The sequence below is a fragment of the Ammospiza nelsoni genome, chromosome 23 (genome assembly GCF_027579445.1).
Source record: "Ammospiza nelsoni isolate bAmmNel1 chromosome 23, bAmmNel1.pri, whole genome shotgun sequence".
NCBI classification, from domain to species: domain Eukaryota; kingdom Metazoa; phylum Chordata; class Aves; order Passeriformes; family Passerellidae; genus Ammospiza; species Ammospiza nelsoni.
In genome coordinates this window covers 5,865,510-5,888,640 of record NC_080655.1, presented here as the reverse complement: position 1 = coordinate 5,888,640, position 23,131 = coordinate 5,865,510, and the positions used below count along the sequence as shown (strand labels likewise).

General features: G+C 53.4%; 1 protein-coding gene across 1 annotated transcript in view; it reads right to left on the bottom strand.

Moving 5' to 3' along the window:
• Nucleotides 1–3,958: 3,958 nt before the first annotated feature.
• The window catches only part of LOC132083178 (receptor-type tyrosine-protein phosphatase V-like), a 51,409-nt gene continuing 32,236 nt past the window's right edge, over nt 3,959–23,131 (bottom strand). Inside the window, exons 26-40 of the mRNA XM_059487744.1 lie at nt 20,848–20,938; nt 20,132–20,208; nt 19,213–19,347; nt 18,640–18,762; nt 16,575–16,735; nt 15,364–15,499; nt 14,840–14,919; nt 14,071–14,158; nt 13,555–13,645; nt 12,830–12,906; nt 10,629–10,763; nt 10,018–10,140; nt 9,023–9,180; nt 7,944–8,079; nt 3,959–4,451 (exon numbers count right to left, since the gene is read on the bottom strand). Of these exons, the coding sequence (XP_059343727.1) occupies nt 4,392–4,451; nt 7,944–8,079; nt 9,023–9,180; nt 10,018–10,140; nt 10,629–10,763; nt 12,830–12,906; nt 13,555–13,645; nt 14,071–14,158; nt 14,840–14,919; nt 15,364–15,499; nt 16,575–16,735; nt 18,640–18,762; nt 19,213–19,347; nt 20,132–20,208; nt 20,848–20,938 (1,671 nt within the window). The 3' untranslated portion in view covers nt 3,959–4,391. The remainder of the gene's footprint in view (nt 4,452–7,943; nt 8,080–9,022; nt 9,181–10,017; nt 10,141–10,628; nt 10,764–12,829; nt 12,907–13,554; nt 13,646–14,070; nt 14,159–14,839; nt 14,920–15,363; nt 15,500–16,574; nt 16,736–18,639; nt 18,763–19,212; nt 19,348–20,131; nt 20,209–20,847; nt 20,939–23,131) is intronic.

Sequence of the window (23,131 nt, the reverse complement as noted above, 5' to 3'; positions counted from 1 at the left end):
ACCCAAGAGGACACCCTGTGCCCTCCATCTTGCTTCCATCCAGAACATACTAAAAATCCCAAAACCTCAATTTCTCACCAAGTGATACACCTGCACTACTCTCTGTAATCTATTTCACAGTTTTGTGGATTCCAGTCTGCCTTGAAATTTGGGAAACTTTCTCCATGAATGAGGGTCAAAGTCAGGGCACCCCAAACAGGCAAATCTTACTCATCTCCCCTGTTTTGGCCCCTGCACTGATGGAGGAGGGCAATGGTTGGATGCTGCACATCTGGAGCAGGATAAACATGAAGAACAACATGGCCCAGAACTCAGTGGGCAGCTCAAGCCAGGGGTTTGTTTTGTTTTAGTGCTCTGTTGTCTTTCTGTCCCCCTCTGGGTTTCGTGGCTCTTGAGCTGCAGGGCTGGAAAATTATTCATCCCAACCACAGCTCCCACAACACCCTCTGTAAGCATCTGTGGCTGCAGACTCCACTGCAGCCCTGGGTGGGAGGCCATAAATTCATCATCATCATCATCATCATCATCATCATCATCACCACCAGCCCGGCCTCCTGTCAGGCAGGAGCAGCACAGGCTGTGCCACAGACACACCCTGGTGGCACAGCCATGGCACTCACTGGGCACAGCCTGGGGGACAAATCCCTGTCCTGGGCTGCCCTGGGATGAGGGGTGGGAGAGGTTTTACTGTGACTCCTGTGAGCCACAGAGAAGTTTGAGAAGAGGATCCATGCTTACCCCGAAAGAATTTTCTACCAAGGTCATTGACACAGAAACCAAGAAAGAAAAAAGGATAAATAAGAGAAACCTGCAAGTGCCTGTTCCAATGAGCACTTTGTCCTTCCTGATCAATGAGTAAAGTGTAAACTGATGAGTTTTGTAAGAATGCATGAAAAGCATGAATGCTGGAATAAAAATAGTTTGAAGCCTTTTGAAATGGAGTGTGTTGCTTTGTGTTGTCTCTGTCTCAACTACAACAGAGGAGCTCCCACCACAGCTGCTGGAGGAGCTTCACTGCAGGTGTCTACAGGCTCACCTTGTGCTGGGAGCACCATGCAGATGTGCTGGCCAGATGTGAGGGCCGAGGCAGGACTCACTCCTGGACCCATGGAGGCTCTGTGGGCAGCACCACAGCACTCCCACCATGGCTTTAACTTCCCTCCTCCTGTCTCAGGCCAGTGCCCTGGAGCCCTGTGCCACCAGCTGTGGGTGACACCCCGTGCCCTGTCCTGGGGCTGTGTCCCTGTGCACACACAGGACACCCAGGGACCATTTCCAAGGGACTGTGAAGGTTCCTGGTGCCCTGCCCATCCATGGGGAGGATGGACAGTCCTGTGCTGTGCTGAGCTCCAGGGTGAGGCTGGTGTGGTGCCAGCAGAGCTCAGCCCAGCCCTTGCTTGGTCACTGCCATCAGGGCATGGCCTGGAGTGTGCCCAGGCTGATGTTCTGCTCTTCTCCATGGAGTCAATTCTGTCCCATCCTGAGCCTCCCTCCTGTGCCATCAGCCCAGAGCTGAGGACACAGGGGTTTGGGACTACTCCTTCTTGGGCTGAGACCCCCAGCACTGGGGAGATTCTGTGCTGCTGGGCAGCTCCAAACTTCACCTGTCAGCTCCAGACTCTGGGCAAATGGCACCTGCTCTGGACCAGGTTTGTCTCGGGACTCTAGCTGCTCACAGTGACCCCAAGATGCATTAGAAAGTCTCTTTTCCCAGCCTGGTGCTCGAAGGAGTCAGAGCTCTTCAGTTCTCAATCTCAAGGTTGTTTATTGTATCTTATCTATAAAATTCTTTCTCCTGTCCAGCTGAGGTCCACTCAGCAGGACAGACAAAGGCACTCTGCCTGCCCCAGGGCAGTGTTATCTTTTTATACTTAAAATGACGTTTACAATATTTACAATCACTTCTCAATACCTATCACCTGTGTTAGACAGTGAGCTTCTACCTTAAACCAATCTAAAAGTGCTAACATCACAGCAGAAGATGGAGGCCAAGAAGAAGGAAAAAGGCTGGACATGCCCAGATCCCTCCATCTTGCCCCCTGAACCCCATTCTAAAAACCCCAAAAAAATCTATTTTTCACCCCGTGATAAATTCACTACCATTCTACTTAAACATTTGTGGCTTGTAATTCTTCATATAAAGGTTGGTAATTGTTTTTTCCAAGGGCTAAATCAAAGGCACAGGACACCCTCTGTGTCACCCCTTGACACAGGACACCTGTGCCACCCTGCACACAGGACATTCCCTGCACACAGGACACCCTCTGTGCTGCAGGCAGGGCTGCTCAGCCCCTGTCCCTGCTCCCAGCTCCAGGCTGCAGCACTCCTGGGCTGGAGGATCCCATGTGGAGCAGCCTCAGCCCCATGGAGGGCTGGATTTGCTCCCACCCTGGCCAGGCTGTGTGGGCACTGCTGCCCTCAGCACAGCCCAGACCACCCTGGGCAGCCCATGGGCACCCTCAGCCCTCCTGAGCTGCCTTGTTCTGGCTGCAGTTGCTGTTTGGAAACGTTTCTGTGTCACCCCATCCTTGTGCCAGGCTCGGCCAAGTGTGCTGTGCCCTGTCCCTGCTCTCAGCCTGCACCAGTGCCCATCCAGTGACTCTGCTGCTCCTGGGGACGTGCCAGCATGCCAGGGGCTCTCAGGAGGATCAGTGGACACTCCCAACATGAAAAGCCTTGTGAAGCTCAGTGGACGCTCTCATGTGCACAGAAGGATTTATGATGTTGCCTTGGGAGGAGCCCAGCTCACAGGGAGCCTGATGGCTTTGTGGTTTTTATGTAACCAGCAAGTCCTAAAGCACACTGGGGCTGCAGGATGAGGGGCACAGGAGGGAAATGTCTGTTTCCACAGCCAGGATAAGTGGCATTGTGGCATTGGGCTGTTGGCTGCTCTGCAGCAGCAGCACCTGCCCTGTGTGTCTGTGCCACCATGGGAGGACACCCCAGGGGACACTGGATGTGTCATCAAGCCAGCTGCAAAGTCAAACCTGTCAGAACCCAGGAAATCCCTCTGGCTGCCCTGGAGGGCTCCAGCCCCTGCCCAGGGGGATCAGAGACCTTGAAGTCCTGTGTGCAGGGTGACAGAATTTGTCCTGTGTGCAAATTTTAGATTGGTTTAGAGTAGAAGCTCACTGTGTCCCGTGTGCAAAGGTGACACAAAATTTGTCCTGTGTCCCTGTGGTGGGAGCAGGAGGAAACCTGATTTAGGAGAGGGAAAAGGATTCCCAGCTGCAAGAGGCCTCATCCCAGGGCTGTGGTGGCTGATGCTGAGGTGCCCTGGGTGTCCCATCCTGGGGCAGATCCTTGTTCTGGAAGAAGGAGAAGCTCCTAGTGGGATCACAGGGGCGTTAGGAGGAGTGGCCAGCTCAGTCACGCACCTGGGGCTCTCTGCTGCTCATGCCAGGTGTTGGGAGCCGCTTATCAAACCTGTTATACCTCCTCACCCCACCCCAAGGCAGGACATGGAATAATGGGCAGGATTTTGGGCCACACTGGGTCCCAATATAGTTTTTTCTACATGAGGAACATGCTTGTGAAACCATCTTCTTTTTTTTTAACTCTTCCTTCAGTCCTGCACTTGCAGCTCAGTGAACTGAGTTGTTTCTTGTGATTTCAGCTGGTGCATGGGCAGCCCTGCTTGCAGAGCAGCCACGTCCCTGCATGGACAGCCCAGAGCAGCAGCACTGCTGAGGCTGAACCAGGGGGCTCTGCCCTGATCCTTGGGCAGGTTCACAACTCTGAGTCCTGAAAATGTGCCTGGCTGGGCTGGACATTCCCTGCACAAGTGTTACCTCAGGGGAAGGAGCAGATGAGAGTGAGCAGAAGCTGCTGAGCCATGGACTGCAGCACTGGAGTGCCAAGGGACACTGCAGTGACCCATGGCTGGGGACACAGCTGCTCTTTTGGGAACAGCTGCTGTGCTGCAGCCCCCAAAAGCCAAGCCCCCCTTACAAGCACACACTTTCCTAGGGCTCTTTATTGTTTGTACCTAAGAGCATTCCAGCTGAGACAAGGCAGTTCCCCCAGGGCTGTGCCCACAGCAGAGCCCAGGGGCACTGCAGCCCACGGTGCCCCACACTGGTGCTGGGCTCAGGGGCACCACAGAGCCCCACAGTGAGCCCTGAGGGGGCACAGAGCCCTCCAGGCACCAGAAATCTCAGGGGAGCTCCAAAAGAGGAGAGGATCCTGCCCAGCCCCTCACTGTGTGTGCAGTGGGATATGGCAGGACACTGTCCGTGTGTCCCAGGACACTGTCCGTGTGTCCAGGAGTCACAGCTGGCACCACGCTGGGGACACTGCCCGGGCAGGGAGGGCACTGCTCCTCCTCTGTGCCACGGTGCCCCCAGCTCTGTACAGGAGCAGGCAGAAGGTGCCAGAGGGGCCAGGGGGTGTCAGGGCTGGCTCTGAGCCAGGATGTCCTGGATGCAGCTGTGCAGGAAGATGTACTGGTCCTGCAAGAGACAGAGGTCAGAGTCAGCTTTCTGACATCAACCTTGCAGCTTGCTTTAAAAAATTCTAATTAAGGAGCAGTGTGTGGTACCAGAGCAGGATTTGCTCTCCCCAGCAGTCCATGGTGGTTCTGTGTCACCACAGCCACCCAAGCCTGTTACACCCTGCTTGTTTCCTCTTCCTCATGCCCTGTGGTGGGGCTGAGAGGAACATCCCATCCCAGCCAAGCTGCAGAGGAACAATTTCATTTGGCTTCTCCTCCAAGGGCCCCAGTGGCTTTTAGATGTGCTGTGGTGTTTGCATCTGAAACATGAGCAAAGAGCAACTCCAGGGATGTGGAGAGCATCATTGGGGTCTGGCAGTGACCTGAGACCAGGAGGGAAGAGCCCTGGAGCAGCATCTGCCCTGCTCTGCTGTCAGCTCCTAACTCTGTGCACTGGGACTGCACCAAGGGAAAATGGGGAAGACCCCTGGACCAGGAGTTTCCCTTGGTGTGGGAGCTTGTGGAGTCAGGAGCTGACAGCAGAGCAGGGCAGATGCTCACAGAGGTACAGAAGGATCTGTGTGGGTTTAGCCCAGCTGCACTTTGTTCCTTTTTAGTATCACCAAACTGATCCATCAGGTGCAAATGTGAGCTCTGAGTCCCCATGTTTGACATGAGGTTCTGCCCAAACACCAGGCTGCCCCACAATGACACCAGGCCACAAACCCAGGGCTGGGTAGGGAAGAAGTGAGGATGTAATGGGGTTGTGCTCAGGGCACAGAGCTGGAGGCAAGGGCAGGCAGCTCATGGTGTGGGCTGGCATCACGTGCCATGGCCAGGGGGATTAGGGCTGCAGAGGGGCCCCAGAGCATTCCCAGAGCTCATTCATGCTCTGGCTGAGCCACAAGTCACGAGGAGCCTCCTCCCTGTGCTGGGGGCTCGGCCTCACCGAGGGTGAGCACACAATGGCTGAGGCTCAGGGTCACACAGGGAGTGCAGTGAGTCACAGATTGTGAAACGGGCAGGGACAGCCCTGGGACAGCCCAGACACACTCAGACACTGCCACATGCAAGAGCACATCCCCTGGGACATGCACCACGCTGCTGGGGCTGCTGGGGATTAATATCTGACAGTTATCCCTGAACATCCATCAAAGGTTCATCTTCCCCCCAAAATCCAATGCCTCCAGCACGGCAGCAGCCAACAACCCCCAGACACCAAGGGGTGCTGGCAGGGCCCAGAGGGTGGAGGAGGCTGCAGGGCAGCCCTGCTGCTCCTCTGCTGCTCCCCTTCTGCAGGACAGCAGCGTTTGATGGGCCCTTGAAAGGCAAAGGTTACACCCTGCTGTGCCTTGATGGGGAATTGTTGGGAAGGATGGAAGTTAGACAAGAAAATCTCACAGATATGTGTGCTTGGCTTAGCAGAAAGATTTTTAAATGTAGAGTTTGATGAAGGAATAGAGATGGAAGCAAGTTTTGATATGGAAGAAAAGAATTGCTGAGCCAGTCTTACTGGATAACCAAGGAGGCAAAGGGTGTGTTAGTTAGAAGGGGTTTTATGACTTAGAGCAAAGGATAAACCCACCCCAAACAAGAAGATGTTTTTACCAAGCAGAAAGATAGCACAGGTAAAGAAGTCAGAAAAGCTGCAAGTAGAAAAAAGGTCTCAGAATTTTCCACTACAAGAAAACTGAAAAAAAACTTCTAGCTTAAACTGTAATGTACTGACTTTGAGTGATTGGAGAACAGTAACATGAATATGGTAATTACAGTAGTTATGATAGGCTAGAGATAAAAGTTAAGGTATAGAGTGGTTCTACTGTGTTAAGATGCTCAGCAAAGTATAGAATGCATTGTAACAAAAAGAAAAGTATATAATGCATTGTAACCAAAAGAAAAGTATATAATGCACTGTAACCAAAACCAAAGGGTCTCCAGGCCTGCCTGCAGCTGGAGCTGACATCTGTAGGCACAGCTCTGTCACCCATGATCCTGCACTGCTGTAACCTCTTGGATGGAATAAACTGCATTTTGGAGAGCCCCTGGAGTCCCAGATCCCTCATTCAGGCTCTTACAGGGAATTGTGTCCCTGCAGGGCTGGGCACTGTGGGAGCACAAAGCAGCTCTGAAGAGGGGCAGGGGATGCCTGGCCCTGCTCTGGCTCCCACCACGCACATGGTTCACATTAATTAAGAATGCAATTAGCTTCTTGAAGGAGGCTGTGCAGCTGGGAAGCCTTGGAGAGATCTTGCCCGGTTCTGCTGTGCCCTGTGGGGAGTGTTTCCAGGGCTGTGCATCAGCTCACTCAGCAGCTGCTGCCACTGGAGCGTGTCCAGAGGCACTGGTGCCACCACAAGCAGCCACCAGGGCTGGGCTGGCATGGAATGGCTCAATCAGACAGCGCCACAGCCCACAGGGCCCCTGCAACTTGGCACTGTGTCCCACTGTCCCCCTGGCAGGCAGCCCCAGCTGTGACAGCAGGCTCTGGGGCTGGGGGGGCAGCAGGGAAGGAGCTGCCCATGGGGACACCCAGCAGGGAAGGTGCTGGCCACAGGGACACCCAGCAGGGAAGGAGCTGGCCATGGGGACACCCAGCAGGGAAGGTGCTGCCCATGGGGACACCCAGCAGGGAAGGAGCTGGCCATGGGGACACCCAGCAGGGAAGGAGCTGGCCACAGGGACACCCAGCAGGGAAGGAGCTGGCCATGGGGACACCCAGCAGGGAAGGTTCTGCCCATGGGGACACCCAGCAGGGGAAGTGCTGGCCATGGGGACACCCAGCAGGGAAGATGCTGGCCATGGGGACACCCAGCAGGGAAGGAGCTGGCCATGGGGACACCCAGCAGGGAAGGTTCTGCCCATGGGGACACCCAGCAGGGAAGGTTCTGCCCATGGGGACACCCAGCAGGGGAAGTGCTGGCCATGGGGACACCCAGCAGGGAAAGTGCTGGCCATGGGGACACCCAGCAGGGAAGGTTCTGGCCACAGGGACACCCAGCAGGGAAGGAGCTGGCCATGGGGACACCCAGCAGGGAAGGTTCTGCCCATGGGGACACCCAGCAGGGAAGGTTCTGGCCACAGGGACACCCAGCAGGGAAGGAGCTGGCCATGGGGAGACCCAGCAGGGAAGGTTCTGGCCACAGGGACACCCAGCAGGTTTGGGTCCCCAGGCTGACAGCCATGCCCAGGAGCCAGGGGGAGCAGGCAGGTTGCGTAGGGTGACACCAGTGCTCCACTCTCCCTCAAGTGCAATGGGAAGAGTGCTTTAATTACTGTGAGTTCACATGTAATTTAACTGATCTCAAGTCAGAACCCAGGAGAGGGAAAACTCTGCCTGGGCAAAGTCAGTGCCCTCAGCCCTTGGTGGCTGGCAGAGCCTCAGGGTGGGGAAGGAGCAGAAGGAAATCCCTGCTGAGGCTGGACAGGGAGCACCCAGGACGCTGCCAGCCCCAGGAAGGGGAGCACAGGACTCTGCTGCACCTGCCCACCCTCCCCTGCCCTCCCCACCTACCAGAGTGGGGGTCAGGAGGCAGCAGCTCCTGGCCAGCTGGAGGCTCACACCATAGATGTCCACGGTTCTCTCAGCTTTCATCTGGTGCAACAGGCAGTCCAGGGAGATCAGGGTGCCCATCTGGCTCATGTCACCACTGCAGGGGACAAGAGGGGTCAGTGGTGCCAGGCCAGGCTGAGCTGAGCCCCTCTGGGGAGGGCACAAGGAGCCATGTGGGCACTGAGGGACTCTGAGCTGTCTCTGTGGGCATCGGGGCTGCTCCCAGCACTCTGCAGCCACCCAGGGATGGCCTGGGCCCCTCAGCCTGGCAATGCCTGCTCCACCCATGCTCCCCAGCCCTGCCCTGTTTGCCCTGTGTTCTCCCAGCCCCTGGCAGGGCACTGTGACCTCCCAGGCTCAGAACTTCCACTGGCTCCCATTGACTCAGGGCATGGCCCATTTACAGCAGCCCTGGAGCTGCAGAGGAAAACTCCCCCCTTGTGCAGGATCCCTGCTGCAGCAGAGCCACAGCTGGCACTGCAGGAGGGCTGAGCCCCCATGGGATGGGGCTGGGACACCCCCCTCACACACAGGGGGCAGGGCATGGTCTGACTCTGGCAGTGTGATTTTTTTTTGTTTCTACTCTTGTATTTGTATTTTAATTTTCCTAATAAAGAACTGTTATTCCTGCTTCCATATCTTTGCCTGAGAACGTTTTAATTTCCAAATTACAATAATTCAGAGGGAGAGGCTTTGCATTTTCCATTTCAGGGGAGGCTCCTGCCCTCCTTAGCAGACCCTGTGTTTCCACAGGGGGTCAGCTCCTATTCTGACTCTGGCAGTGGCTTTCGTTTTTGTACTATTGCATTTGTATTTTTAGTTTTCCTGATAAATAACTGTTATTCCTGCTCCCATATCTTTGCCTGAGAGTCCCTTAATTTCAAAATTATCAGTTTTTGGAGGGAGGGGGTTTATATTTTCCATTTTCCATTTCAAGGGAGGCTCCTGCCCTCCTTAGCAGACCCCTGTGTGTTCAAGCCCAGCCAGATTCTGGCATGCCAAGCCCTGTGCTGGCCCTGGTGCAGGTGCAGCCCTGGTACCTGCAGTGCAGCAGGACAGGACCCCCTCTCCTGCGGGGGGGGCTGCCCCTCCTGACAGCCCCCAGCAGCTCCACCAGGCTCTGCACATCAGGCTGCTTCTTGCTGCTCCACAGCGTGTACAGGAACCTCTGCACCTGCCTCTCCTTGGCCTTCTTTTCCTGTGAGACACAAAGAGCTGATGTGGGTGTTGGGGAGGGATGGGGGAGTGTGGATGCAGAGGAGCCCCAGCTCTCCCATCCTTGGGCTCTCTGAGGCTCCCCTGAGCTTTCTGCCAGCTTCTGGAAAGGTGAACAGGCATCTCTGCTGGGGCACTGCCCCCCACCCACTCTGGCAACCTGCTCTCCTTCCCCACAGCACCCTGACCTGCTCCTGGAGAGGGAACTGGGAACTCCAAAAGGCTCAGACAGACCTATCAGCCCCCAGGGCTTCTCCCATCTCTCACAGACATCTTTTATGAAAAATCCTTTCCTCAGGATTTTTCCTCCTGAGAAGCTGAAAGGCCTCAGGAACAAAATGTAAACAATGGTTATCTGCTGCTGTGGAATGCAACAGGTGCATCTGTGACTGGTCTCATGTGGTTGTTTGTAATTAATGGCCAATCACAGTCAGCTGTCGCGGACAGAGAGCAGAGACACAAGCCTTTGTTATCATTCTTTTCTACTCTTAGCTTAGCCAGCCTTCTAATGAAACCTTTTCTTCTATTCTTTTAGTATAGTTTTAATGTAATATATATAATAAAATAATAAATCAAGCCTTCTGAAACATGGAGTCAGATCCTCATCTCTTCCCTCATCCAAAAACCCCTGTGAACACGGTCACCCCCATCTATCTCCTGTGTCCACTCAGTTCTGGATGCTGCAACCCAGACTCACTTCTGCACTGTTGGCTCTCTGCTCTTGCAGCCTGGAGAAGCCCCACAGACCCTTCAGCCCCTACAGACCCATCCCCATCCCCAGCCAGGAGCTGGGAGTCAGCACAGCCCCATGGAAACACACGTGCTTCAGTTTGAGCTGGATGCATCTCCATCCTGAGACAAGCTTCTCTGTGTCACACTGGATGGTCAGGGTCCTTGTGCAGAGAGAGTCTCCTTCCAGGGGCCAGCACTCCTCACCTGGGACCTGTGTGCAAACAGAAATTTGGCTTTTTGTTGGTGGGCATTGTCTGTCACACCAGCCACCCTCTCTAGGGTCTGGTGCACTCCCAGCACCTCTCCATGTCAGCTCACCCCCCACTAAAACCTGAGGGAGCTCCAGCAACACCAGCAGGCTCAGCCAGCTCAGGTGGGAACCCAGAGCTGCCTGGCAGCTCAGCTCAGAGCTCTGAGCTGGAATCTGCCCAGCCAGAACAGAACCCATCTCCCATGACCAGTTGTGGGAGCTCCTGGACACATGAAAAGTTCAGCTTTAGCTAAGCTGGGTCTGCACCAAGGACTCAGTGAAGAGCTGAGGGCTCTGCTAGTTCCAGCTCCCCTGAACAGATCTCCCCTCTGCCCTGGCACAGGTGGGCACAGTGCCTTACCTCCCCCTTCTCCTGCCCTGGCACAGGTGGGCACAGTGCCTTACCTCCCCCTTCTCCTGCCCTGGCACAGGTGGGCACAGTGCCTTACCTCCCCCTTCTCCTGCCATGGCAGAAGTGTGAGCATGGTGTGAACATCCTGCTCCCACACCAGGGTCCAGAAGTCCTCCATGGTCAGCTTGTCAGGGCCATGGACAGCCAGGTAGTCCCTGCTGGAGCTGCAGCCCTGGGTGGGAATGGGAATGTCACTGTCCTGCTCTGCTGGCCCAGGTGGCTGCAGGAATGGTCAGGGAGAGCAGAGAGCTCAGCAGGTCAGGAGGCAAGGAGAGAAGGGAAAGCAGCAAGGGAGGCAGGAGAGGGCAGCCCAAAGTGGGCAGGGGAGGGAAGGGATGTCTTCAGTCCCTGCAGTCCCCTCTTCTCCACACAGGACCACTGCTGGTGATATTTTTGCCTGACATCTGGGAGGAATGATGTATCTGACTCTATTGATATCAGAAGGCTAATTAATTACTTTATTATACTATATTATTCTATACTCTATTACACTATATTACATTACATCTAAACTGAATCTGCACAAGCACCCAACTCAACTCCACTGCCCAGAATCCCATGACTGTCTGACTGACAGCCTGCACATGTGCTTTGCCCTGAAAGACCAAGGAAACAAAACACCATCACTGTGGGTGAACAACCTCCTGTTCCAGACTGCAAGGCAAGATGTATTCTGTTACCATCTGTATGGCAGTTGTCTTTTGTCAAGTGGGCAGTTTGCTTTATCTCTCTCTGAGTGATCACAATCATTCCTCCCTCTGAGGGGACACCTGCTGATAACAGCTATTGAATGTCCCTGCATGGCTGATAAGAACTACAGCATCCTATTGGGAGATGGGAGCCCAGAGGGAGGAGCCAAGCATTCCTACCCAGATATAATCTGGAGATTCTGGAACACCAGCACAGCTTCTGCACTGGATTGCCCAGAGGAACAGCAGCTGCCTCTTCTTCCACTGGATCTTCAGAGGCAGAGACTGCACCTTTCTCCAGGATCCCTGCTCCAGCAGAACCAGCCCTGACACTGCAGGAGGGCTGAGCCACAATTCCAATGGGACTGCTGCCAACACCCTGACCCACAGGGTGTCAGGATGGGTTCTGACTCTGGCAGTGTTGTTTTGGCTTACTGTATTGTTTATTTTATCTTTTTATTTCCTTCCCTATTAAAGAGCTGTTGTTCCTGCTCCCATAATTTTTGTTTCCTAACAGCCCCTTAATTTAAAATTTATAGCAATTTGGAAGGGGTGGGGTTCATTTTCTCCATTTCAGGGGAGGCTCCTGCCTTCCTCAGCAGACATCTGGCTTTCCAAATCAAGACACCTCCATATTGCATTCTGCTTTGGCACAACACAAGAGCAGCCAATGAGACAAGAATTGTTTTGATCATCCCTTTCCCTGCTTCTCTCAGGTTCAGAGAATGTGAATCCCACAGACCACAGTGACAGGGAGCAGTGGAGCAGAGCAGGAGCACAGCCAGGATGGGGACAGGCACAGGGTGGGTGCTGCTGGTGGGGGTGAGGTTGGGAAGGATGAAAGTTTGACAAGAAAGTCTCACAGATATGTATGCCTAGCAGAAAGATTTTTAAATGTAGAATCTGATGAAGGAATAGAGATGGAAGCAAGTTTTGATATGGAAGAAAAGAATTGCTGAGCCAGTCTCACTGGATAACTAAGAAGGCAAAGAGTGTGTTAGTTAGAAGAGGTTTTTATGGCTTAGAGCAAAGGATAAACCCACCCCAAACAAGAAGATGTTTTTACCAAGCAGAAAGATAGCACAGGCAAACAAGGCAGCAAATGTGGCAAGTAGAAAAAAGGTCTCAGAATTTTCCACTGCAAGAAAACTGAAAAAAAACTTCTAGCTTAAACTGCAATGTACTAACTTTTAGTGATTGGAGAACAGTAACATGAATATGGTAATTATAGTAGTTATGATAGGCTATAGATAATAGTTAAGGTATAGATTGGTTCTACTGTGTTAAGATGCTCAGCAAAAAAAAAGTATAGAATGGATTGTAACCAAAAGAAAAGTAAATAATACACTGTAACCAAAAGAAAAGTATATAATGCAGTGTAACCAAAACCAAAGGGTCTCCAGGCCTGCCTGCAGCTGGAGCTGACAGCTGTAGGCACAGCTCTGTCACCCACAACCCTGCTGTAACCTCTTGGATGGAATAAACTGCATTTTGGAGAGCCCCTGGAGTCCCACATCCCTCATTCAGGCCCTTACAGGGTGGGACTCACCGGGACACGCCAGACCTGCAGCAGTCCTGAGAGAGGGCCCTGCTCCAGCAGGGAGAACTTCACCCTGGAGCGATCATCTGCAAAGAGAGCAGCAGCAGCTGGAGGGATCCCAGGCACTCCTGAGCTCAGACAGGTTTTGCAGACTGACTGCCACACAAACCCAATCCTTCCTTCATCATTTCTGGGCAAAGGCCCTCCCTCCTGCAGTGCTCATCTCATCTCCAGCCTGCTGGCTCCCACAGGCCAGGTCTCCATCCCTGCTCCTGTAGTGCAGCTCACTCAGTGCCTGAGCCAGAGAGATCTGCCTCTCTCCAAGGATGCCTGTGAGCACTCTGGGCCTCTGTTCAGTGTTTGACATCTCCATGGAAATTCACTAATCCTTCTGCTGACTTGGATTACCCTCCCAAACCACTCCCTTGTCTCTTGTCCCTCCACGGCACACCTCTGAGCAGACTCCATGAACTCCCTGTGCCTTCCCACAAGTAGCTGAAAACAGCAACCAGATCTCCCGTTTTCCTTCTCCAGGTTTTTCCTTCTCTCCCCTTTCTTATCCCAGTCCAAGCACCACATGCTCCATCCCAAACACCTTGGTAACCCTCTCGGGGGGTCACCAAAGCCTCAAAATACTTTCTTATGCTCTGGACTTCTGGCTCTGGTCCAGGATGGCTCCATACAGGAGGAAAAGGAGCAGGAGGGAAGAGGATGCAAGGTGTCCCAGAACTCACAGGGCAGGATGCTGGAGGAGGGCTGTGCCTGCTGGCTGCCTGAAGATGGAGATGCAGAGCTGGCTTCTTCCTTGACAACCTCCAGGAGAGCCTGCCAGGGTGAGAGAGAGGAGGAGGCAGTGAGGGAAGGGGCAGGACAGGAGGAACTGAGGACACCTGGACTGGGCACAGGGGTCATGGCAGCGCAGGTCATGAGGAGAAGAGCCATGAGAGCAGCTCTGCGGGGAGGCCAGGGCAGTGCCAGGCTGCCAGGAGGGGGATGCTGCTGTCCAGGCAGGACCTGGGAGGGAGGGAGGGAGGGGGTGGACAGACCCTGAGCAGTGCAGAATGCAGGAGGGAGCTGCAATGCCATGGAGGGGGGACACTGCCAGGACACCCAGGAACCCAGGGCATGGGACCCACTCAGGAGGCACTTCCAGGGTGTTCCCCAGCCCCAGCAGGTTCAGTCACTCCCCCCAGGTCCCCTCAGCACACACAGCCATGGCAGCACCCCCTGCACCTCAGGACAGCTCTCACCTCATACTCCCTCAGGAAGCCCATGTGGGACTTGGCTGCCTTCTGGGCACAGTGCTGGGCAAAGCTCTTCAGAGGGATGGGGCAGGACCTGGGGAGAGAGCCAGGGCACAAGGCTGAGCTCACTGAGCAGCAGCCAGGCTGTGCCTGCAGCAGGTGCAGGGCTGTGAGCAGACCCTCACTCCCCAAATGCCAGGGGTGTCCCAGGCTGCCAGCCCAGCCTGTGACAACCTGCTGTCCCCTAGACAGGGGTGACACAGCCCAGGGCCTGTGACAACCTGCTGTCCCCTAGACAGGGGTGACACAGCTCAGGGCTCATTCCCAAGAGGCAGCAAGGACAAGGACACCCTGTTCTGCATGAGGGAGGAGACAATCTGACCACAAATACAGGTGTATGATCTCCAGATGTAGCCCCAAGACAATGAGATAGGTGGTCAAAGCCATGCCCAGCTGGACCCTGCCCCATCCTCCTGGCCTCCATTAGGAGCATGTCCCAAGGTCACCCAGCTGCCATGAGCCTCTCCAGTTTTACAGATCTCCAGGGTACGTTTGTGGGCTGGGAAGCCAGAGGCTGAGGGAAATGCCTTCCCCAGGACAGTTCTGCACATCATTGTGTTGGGTGCCCAGGAGAGACTGCACTTTGTTCTGTGCTGCAGAACCACCACCCCCAGCAGCAGCTGGGATGGATGCTGGGCTTCCTGTCCTTCTGTCCTGCAGCTGGGAGGGGCTGTCAGCAGCGTGGGCAGAGGGGCAAAGCACAGCCAGGCCTCACCTCTGTGTCCCTGATAAATCCAGGAGAGGCTCCTCCAAGATCTTGTCCAGAATGCAGCTGTGCAGGAAGATGTACTGGGACTGGAAGGCAAAGGCAGACAGAACACAGAGCATGACACTGCAGGGACAGCAGCAGAGGGGGCTCTGGTCCCTCTCCTGAGGGCAGTGCTGACAGCCTGTCCCAGCCCCAGGACAGCCTGGGGAGCACCACAGACCAACAGCATGGTGTGAGTTAAGAGCTGCTTGCAACGGGCCTGACCCTGCTCCTCAGTGCTCCAGGCTGTTTCTGAGCCTCTTGGGAGGTCTCTGAGACTCTGGATGTTGCTGTTGTGGGTCTAGCAGGGCATGAAGCAGCTGGAGACCCCCCCAGCAATTTCCACTCCAGCTGAGCAGCTGCTCTCAGCAGCAGGATGGCAGTGACAGCTGAGGAGCAGCCTGGGGGTGCTGGGGCTGCCTGCCCAGCTCATCCAGAACTGCAATGGGATGGAGCGAGGGGCCAGGGGAGAGAGGGGGCAGAGATCTCACCAGGGTCTGAATCATCAGGTACCGGTTCATCCTCAGGGAGTACACCACACCAAAGATGTCCACCACCTTCTCCTGCCTCATCTGCTGCAGCAGCCGGTCCAGGGCAATGAAGGTGCCCGTGCGGCCCACGCCTGCACTGAGGGCAGGGACACAAAGGGTTAAACAGGCCTGAAACACAGCCCTGGCTCCCTCCTGCTGCTGGACACGCTCCCAAAGTGCTCCCTGGGCACCCAGGCAGGGCATGGGGCTGAGGAGCACCCAGGCTGCCCTGGGCTGGTGCTACCACCTCCCCCTGCCCTCTGGGGTTTCTGTGGCTGAGATGACCCCCCAGGTATCAGAAAGTCTTTTTTTTCCCAGCCCTGTGACCAAAAAAGTCAAGATTTGTTGGTTCTGCTTTTCAAGGTTATTTTTTCCTTATCTATTCCATTCTTTCTCTGACCTGCTCAGATCTGTCCAGCAGGTTAAGTTGTGGCACAGTCCCTGCCCTTGAGGTGATGTTAACTTTTTATAGTACAAACTACATGTACTTTATTTACAATAATTTTCCAATACCTATCACCTACGTTAGACAGTCTGTCTCTACTCTAAACCAATCCAAAAGTGTCACCAGCAGAAGATGGGGAGGAAGAAGAAGGAAGAAGGAAGAAGAAAGAAGAAAGAAGAAAGAAGAAAGAAGAAAGAAGAAAGAAGAAAGAAGAAAGAAGAAAGAAGAAAGAAGAAAGAAGAAAGAAGAAAGAAGAAAAAAGAAAGAAGAAAGAAGAAAGAAGAACAAGAAGATGAAGACAACGAAGACGAAGAAGACGAAGAAGAAGACGAAGACGAAGAAGAAAAAGGAGACAAAGAAACCCCAGAATTCTACTTCTTCACCCTGTGACAAATTCACTGTCATTCTACTCAAACTCTTGTGGCTTATTACTCCTCACACAAAGCTGGTAATTGTTTCCATGGGTTAAAATCAAAGGCACAGGTGTCTTTGACTCCGTGCCAAGGTCTCTGAGCCCCTTGCCAGGGTCTCGAGCCATCCAGGGCAGCCAGAGGAACGTCCTGGGTCCTGACACTGCCCCACACCCTGGGTGTGTAGGTCTGCACTCTTCAACACTGAGCAGGAGACTCCAGAGAGCAGCTGTGTCTCTCCTCACTCACAGTTTGTGCATCCTTCATCCCCCTGCCCTCTCCCATCATCCCCCCAATCCCATGGGGCAGAGCCTCACCTGCAGTGCACCAGGGTGGGCCCTGCATCCTTGGTGCTCTGGATGTGCTCCTGGACCAGCTCCCTGAAGGCCATGATGGACGTGGTGGACTCGGGGATGCCGTGGTCGGGCCATGCTGTGTAGTGCAGGTGGGACACGAAGCGCTCTGCCCCCAGAGCCTCCTGCAGGGAATGCTGGTGGGTGTGCAGCCCCAGGGCAGCCTCACAGCCCTGACAGCACCTGGCCACCTGGGGACACCTGGCTCAGCTGCAGGAACAGCCAGCATCAGGTCTGCACTGCCTGATGGATCCAGGGTTTTATCAGAAACTTTGCACAACTCCAGTGTTTTCCAAACTCTGTCCCAGGGAAACATCTCTGATGTTGAATCACTGCCTCACCTCATGGAGTGTGAGAGCAGCAGGAGGTCAGGTTCTGAACTTGGGTTAAAGAACCCTTTTGGTAAGAACATGGGAGATTCACCTCTAAACGGGAATTACACTTGGTATTTGAGAAAGATTTTCTATCTTAGAAAAACACAGCACTGAGAACTGAGTTCTGTCAGCTATAAATCAATTCTGTAGAACATGTTTACATGTATAGCTGCATTTTTCTGGCATTGCTTCCCAAACCTTTCCTAACTTCCTCAAGTAACAGAAATCCCATAATATTCCTAACTCACCTGATTAAATATTAAGTATTCTTACCATCAGGAAGCCTTTCTAATGCCCAGTCTAAACCTTCCTTTATGTAATTTAAGCCCACAGCTTCCCAACCTACTCACTGCAGCCATGGAGAAGAACATGTCAATGCTGTTACATCCAATTACATGTCAGAATCTGTTTCTTTAAGCAGAAATGCAGTTTTGTGTTTGCAAGATTGAAAGATCAAATGAAACATCTGTTCCTTTCTGCTCCTCCATGCTCCCCACGGCCCCTGCAGCAGGGGAATTGTTGGTAATTGTTTCTCTCACTTTCAGGCCTTCTCATAGCATTTAACTGAATATTTTGAAGTGGAATCAATATTTTCTTTTTCCACTCTCCTAAGCACTCTGTTGCTGTGGTAGACTACTGCAGGCTAGCTACTAGAGCTTTTCATTTTCACCATATCTGTTTGACATCCTCAGGCCCTAGGTCACTCCTTTCTGTATGAATCACTAGGAAGTGCCAAAATATTGGCAAGAAAAGTCATTTTTTCAGGCCAAGACAGAATGAATCACCTCCATTTCTGTGTCTTGCAACCAGGAGGGAGGGAGGGAGGGAGCACATCTGCCTTTGGGAACATGGCCTGGAAAGCACAGGGAACATGGCCTGGAAACCACCACAGGGAACATGTCCTGGAAAGCACAGGGAACATGGCCTGGAAAGCACAGGGAACATGACCTGGAAAGCACAGGGAACGTGTCCTGGAAAGCACAGGGAACATGGCCTGGAAAGCACAGGGAACATGGCCTGGAAACCACCACAGGGAACGTGTCCTGGAAAGCACAGGGAACATGGCCTGGAAAGCACAGGGAACATGGCCTGGAAACCACCACAGGGAACGTGTCCTGGAAAGCACAGGGAACATGGCCTGGAAAGCACAGGGAACATGGCCTGGAAAGCACAGGGAACATGGCCTGGAAAGCACAGGGAATATGGCCTGGAAAGCACAGGGAATATGGCCTGGAAAGCACAGGGAACATGGCCTGGAAAGCACAGGGAACATGGCCTGGAAAGCACAGGGAACATGGCCTGGAAAGCACAGGGAACATGGCCTGGAAACCACCACAGGGAACATGTCCTGGAAAGCACAGGGAACATGACCTGGAAAGCACAGGGAACATGGCCTGGAAAGCACAGGGAACATGGCCTGGAAAGCACAGGGAACATGACCTGGAAACCACCACAGGCTGTCCTGGGGCAGGGACATGGAAATGAGAGAGCAAGGGTGGAGAGCAGCACGACATGTGCTGGACACCCTCCTGTCACCCTCAGTGCTCCTCAGGGCTTGGGTCTTCTCTGGGCCCCAGAAATGGCAGGGAAAGGGGAGGAGGAATGCCAGTGCCCACCCCAACCCCCTGCCCAGAGCCCCTGGAGTCTGCACTCACGTGCCACAGCTTGAACTCCCGCACTGTCCACTCCTCAGAGCTGCTCTGCATCAGCAGGTGCACCCTCACCTGCCCATAGGACACTGGGGCAGACTCTGATGGCCAGTAATGGTCACACAGCACCTGGAGCAGGACAGGGCACAGTGAGGGAGCAGATCTGGCTCCAGGGAGCATCTGCAGCAGCTGTAGGGGAGCCAGGACAGGTCTTGGGGAGCAGGCAGGGGTGTTTCCCCTTCCCACTGGGAGCTTTGCACAGCTCTGCCTCACAGCCCCTTCATCTGGATTTCAGCCTCCTCCAGGAAAAAGGACCTGTGTGGGTCTCATCCACTCCATGTGAGGTGGCTCACCCAGAGGACATGGCAATTTTAGATTCTGCAGAAATATCTGAGGGTGATGGGCATGGTCCTAGCTGGGCTCCCACCCCAAGCTGCACAGATCAGCCTCTCTTCCCCTAAAGCTGTGTGGGCTGTGCCCATCCTGGAGCCATATCAGAGCAGGGTTTGTGGAGGGCACAGCCCCAGCCTGGGCTCAGCTCCCACCACCAGGGCAGGGCTGGGGCTGGCAGGGACCTACCCTCCCATTCTCCATGCACACGGTCAGCATGATGATGTTGCAGACATTCTGCTCCCACACCAGCCTCCAGAAATCCTCTATGGTTTTCTTCAGGGGCCCCTGGGTGGCAATGAACTCTTGCTGGGATGTGTAGCCCTGAGCGAGAGGCAGACAAGAGCAAGGTGAGTTAGCAGGCTGCCAAGGCAGGTGGGTCCTGCCCTGGCACCAGTCAGTGCCTGGTCTGCTGTTGTGGCAGGAGGAGAAATTCCTGCTGCCCTCAGCCCATGTGGGCACAGTTCCCAGACTGCTGATCTCAGCTGATTTCACAGGAAGCATGAGCTGCCCAGCCACACTTTCTACATATTTGGAATAAAGTGACCCACAGCATTTCCCTCCAAGCAGTTCCTCATTCAGCCTAACCAGAGAAAGACAGATCTGTGCTGTCCCTGTGCTTCCCCTTCCCTGCTGAGGGCAGGGTGAGCATGCAAGGTCTCAGGGTGTCTTTGCCCTTGGACACACCATGCCCCAGATGCACACGATGCCCCTGCATGCAGCATGCCCTGCCTGTTACCTGGGAACACCTCACACAGGGGGCAGGAAGGCACAGCTCCAGGCTTGTTCAATTGCAGCTGCACAGACCAGAGGGGAAAAGAGCAGGCAGAGAGACAGGGCAGTAAGCTGGGAGGTGATGGAAGAGGATAGATGAGAAGAAAGCAGAGAGACTTCCCACACTCACAGCATTTGCCATCTCATAGGCTCCATCAGTGCAACCACCCCTCTCCACCTTCCCCCAGCTCCTGCTGGCCTGTGCCAGCTGTGCCCAGCTGTTCACCAGCACATCTCATGCCCACCAGCCCTCACAGAACACAGAAACCCAGGCAGAGTTTCTGTGATGGAGTGTTTGGCCACATCTCAGTGGGGAAGGCAAGTGGGCACTCACTGGCATGAAGTTGGCATTGATGTAATCTGAGTGAGGATCCTGCCCCAGCTGGCTCAGCTTGACCCGAGAGTGATCATCTGAAAGAGACCCCACAGAGGTGAGCCCCAAAGAGCCCCTCACCAGGAAATGGGGCTGGGTGAACCCCCAGGGACCCTCACCAGGACATGGGACTGGGTGAGCCCCTAGGGACCCTCACCAGGACATGGGACTGGGTGAGCCCCTAGGGACCCTCACCAGGACATGGGACTGGGTGAGCCCCAGGAGCCTTCTCCAGGGTGAATGGTGGGACTGGGTGAGCTCAAGGACCCTTCCCCAGGACTTGGGACTGGGTGAGGCAGTGGGAGAAGCCTCAGCAGCTCCTGCAGGGAGGCTCTGTGCTGTGCCAGGCACCTTCTCCCCACAGAGATGGGCACCGGATGCCAGCTGGGCTAGCAGGGCACTGGCAAACAGAGCTGGGGTCATGAGGGCCACCAGTGAACCTTATGGACCCCCTCTGGTCTCCTGGTAGGACCATCCTGGGCTGGGCAGGATGGTGGCTCAACCCTGCCTCAACCTTTAGGCCTTGAGTCTCCAGCAGGAAAATGGAAACTGAGCCCATTCCAAGAGTCCTGCTCCCAGGAAAGGAGCCAGGCACTGGCCCTGGCAGGGATGCAAGGTGAGCCTGCCCTGTGAGCTCCCCCCTGGAGGCTGGGGGAGAAGGAGTATTCAGCACTTACAGGGTAATACATGGGGGTATCTGTTCTTGGAGACATTTTCTGGCAGCTCAGCCTCCACCTTGGACTGCTCCTTCCCAACTTCCTTCAGCTCCTGTAGGACAAAGGTAAAGAGAAGCACAAATATTCCTCTGGAGAGCTGCTGGTCAGCTCAGCTCCCTGCTCATGGCCTGTCTGGAGGGTGAAGAGGATTCTCCTCCCACAGAGAGCTGCTCCTCTTCTCCCTCACATGGCCTGGGCACTCTGAGCCATGGAGGCTTTTCCCACTGCCTTTTCCAACAGCATTGTTCATATTTAAAAGAAAAGCCCAAGAACAAATTCTGGGGGAAAAAGCCTTGGAAATCTACCACAAAGCTCAGAGGATTTTCTGCTGAGCAAACTGAAATATCTTGTGGTGCATCTGCTTCTGCCCCTGTCCTCACTCAAGAAGCCAGGAAAGGGTGATCTGAGGAGGGTTTGAAATTGCTGGTGGAAATTTGAAGGTGCTGCAGTAGAACAGTCCAGAGGCTGCAGGTGTTGGCAGTGGGAGCCAGGGAAGGCAGCCTGAGGTGAAGCTCACAGCCTGACCCTGGGTCTGAGAGTGCTCCTGGACCTCCCCTCTGGCTGCAGGCTCCTTCCTACCACTGTCAGGGTGGTTCTCATCACCTCCTCTCTCCCCTTCACCTCCAGTCAGGCCTGGGGCTCTCTGCTGTGTGCTAGTTCACCTCACACCACATGTGCTTTGACCAGAATTTGAACAAACCAGGTTTTGAGCAAAGGAACTGCTTGACACTTGGTCCATCCAATCTTTGGCCTCCAAGGCTGCTCCTCAGGCTGGCTGGATTGTCAGAGATGGGTGACCAGCCCTGGAGAGGAGCACTCCATGTTGGACACCCAACAGGATGAGCCACCAAGTGCAGAAACCAAATGTCATCTCTAGGAGGTGTCACTGTGATATTTTCTGAAAAATTCCTTTGCCAGGATTTCTTCTCTTGGGAAGCTGGGAAGCTTCAGCTTCTCCATGTTTTGCTCCTCTGGAATGTCATCTGGAGAATTGTCTACCCAGCATGTGAATTGTTTTTAATTAATGGCCAATCACAGTCCAGCTGTGTCAGACTCTGAGTCTGTCACGAGATTTTATTATTCATTCTTTGTGAGCCTGCTGATGTCTCCTTTCTCTTTCTTTGGTATAGTTGTAGTATATTGTAGGAGTGATGGGGGTAGGACAGTGGGACAGATGGAGACGAGAGATCTCTGCAGCCAGGGCTGGGAACTTGTGGGTTATTGCAAAGGGCCTGGGTGCAGGGCCCTGCTGGGAGCTGCCAGCCACAGCTGGGGCAGGGCTGAGAGAAGTAAAGAGAGAGGTAAAGAGAGAGAAGGCAAAAGTGTGGTAAAGAGGATGAAAAAGTAAAAGAGAGGATAAGAGAGTAAGAGAGTGAGGTTCCCGTTACAATACCATAAATCTTCTTCTGTGTTGAATATTCTAATTCTCACCAACCAATCTAGTACAAGATACAAATCCTATAGCATTTACACACAGCCTATAAGAATCATTACATTACCACACTGTGTTACATTTTAAGCCCTAAAAACTCCTCTTTGGCTCCCTTCTGCCAAGCTGTAGGGTCTGCTCTGACCCTTGGGCCTGTCTGCAAGCAGAGGGTGTTGTTCCATCAAAAGGGGATCACCTTCAGCTGGCCACACCATTGCTTTCCAGTTGTTCAGTAACTGAGGGATCTCAAAGCTTGCTTTCATTTCAATCTCACTTATAGTTTCCATACTCTCAAAATCTTTTGCCAGACAATCATATTTATAAGGCTTTCCTCTTTCAACTTCCCCAACAGTATATCATTATAATATAATATAATATAATATAATATAATATAATATAATATAATATAATATAATATAATATAATATAATATAATATAATATAATATAATATAATATATCAGCCTTCTGAGAACTTTGGAGTCAGATTCTCACCTCTCACCTCATCCTGGGGACTTGTGGTGGTGTTCACAGGGGTCCCAGGACAAGGGAAGAGATGAGAATGTTGACTCCATGTTTCAGAAGGCTGATATATTATATTGTATTGTATTGTATTGTACTTTATTGTATTGTATTATATTATGATGATATATTAAAACTATACTGAAAGAATAGAAGAAATGATTTCATCAGAAGGCTTGCAAGGAATAGAAAAGAATGATAACAAAAGCTCGTGACTCTAAGAGAGAGTCTGAGCCAGCTTACTGTGATTGGCCATTAATTAGAAACAATCAACATGGACTAATCAAAGATGCAC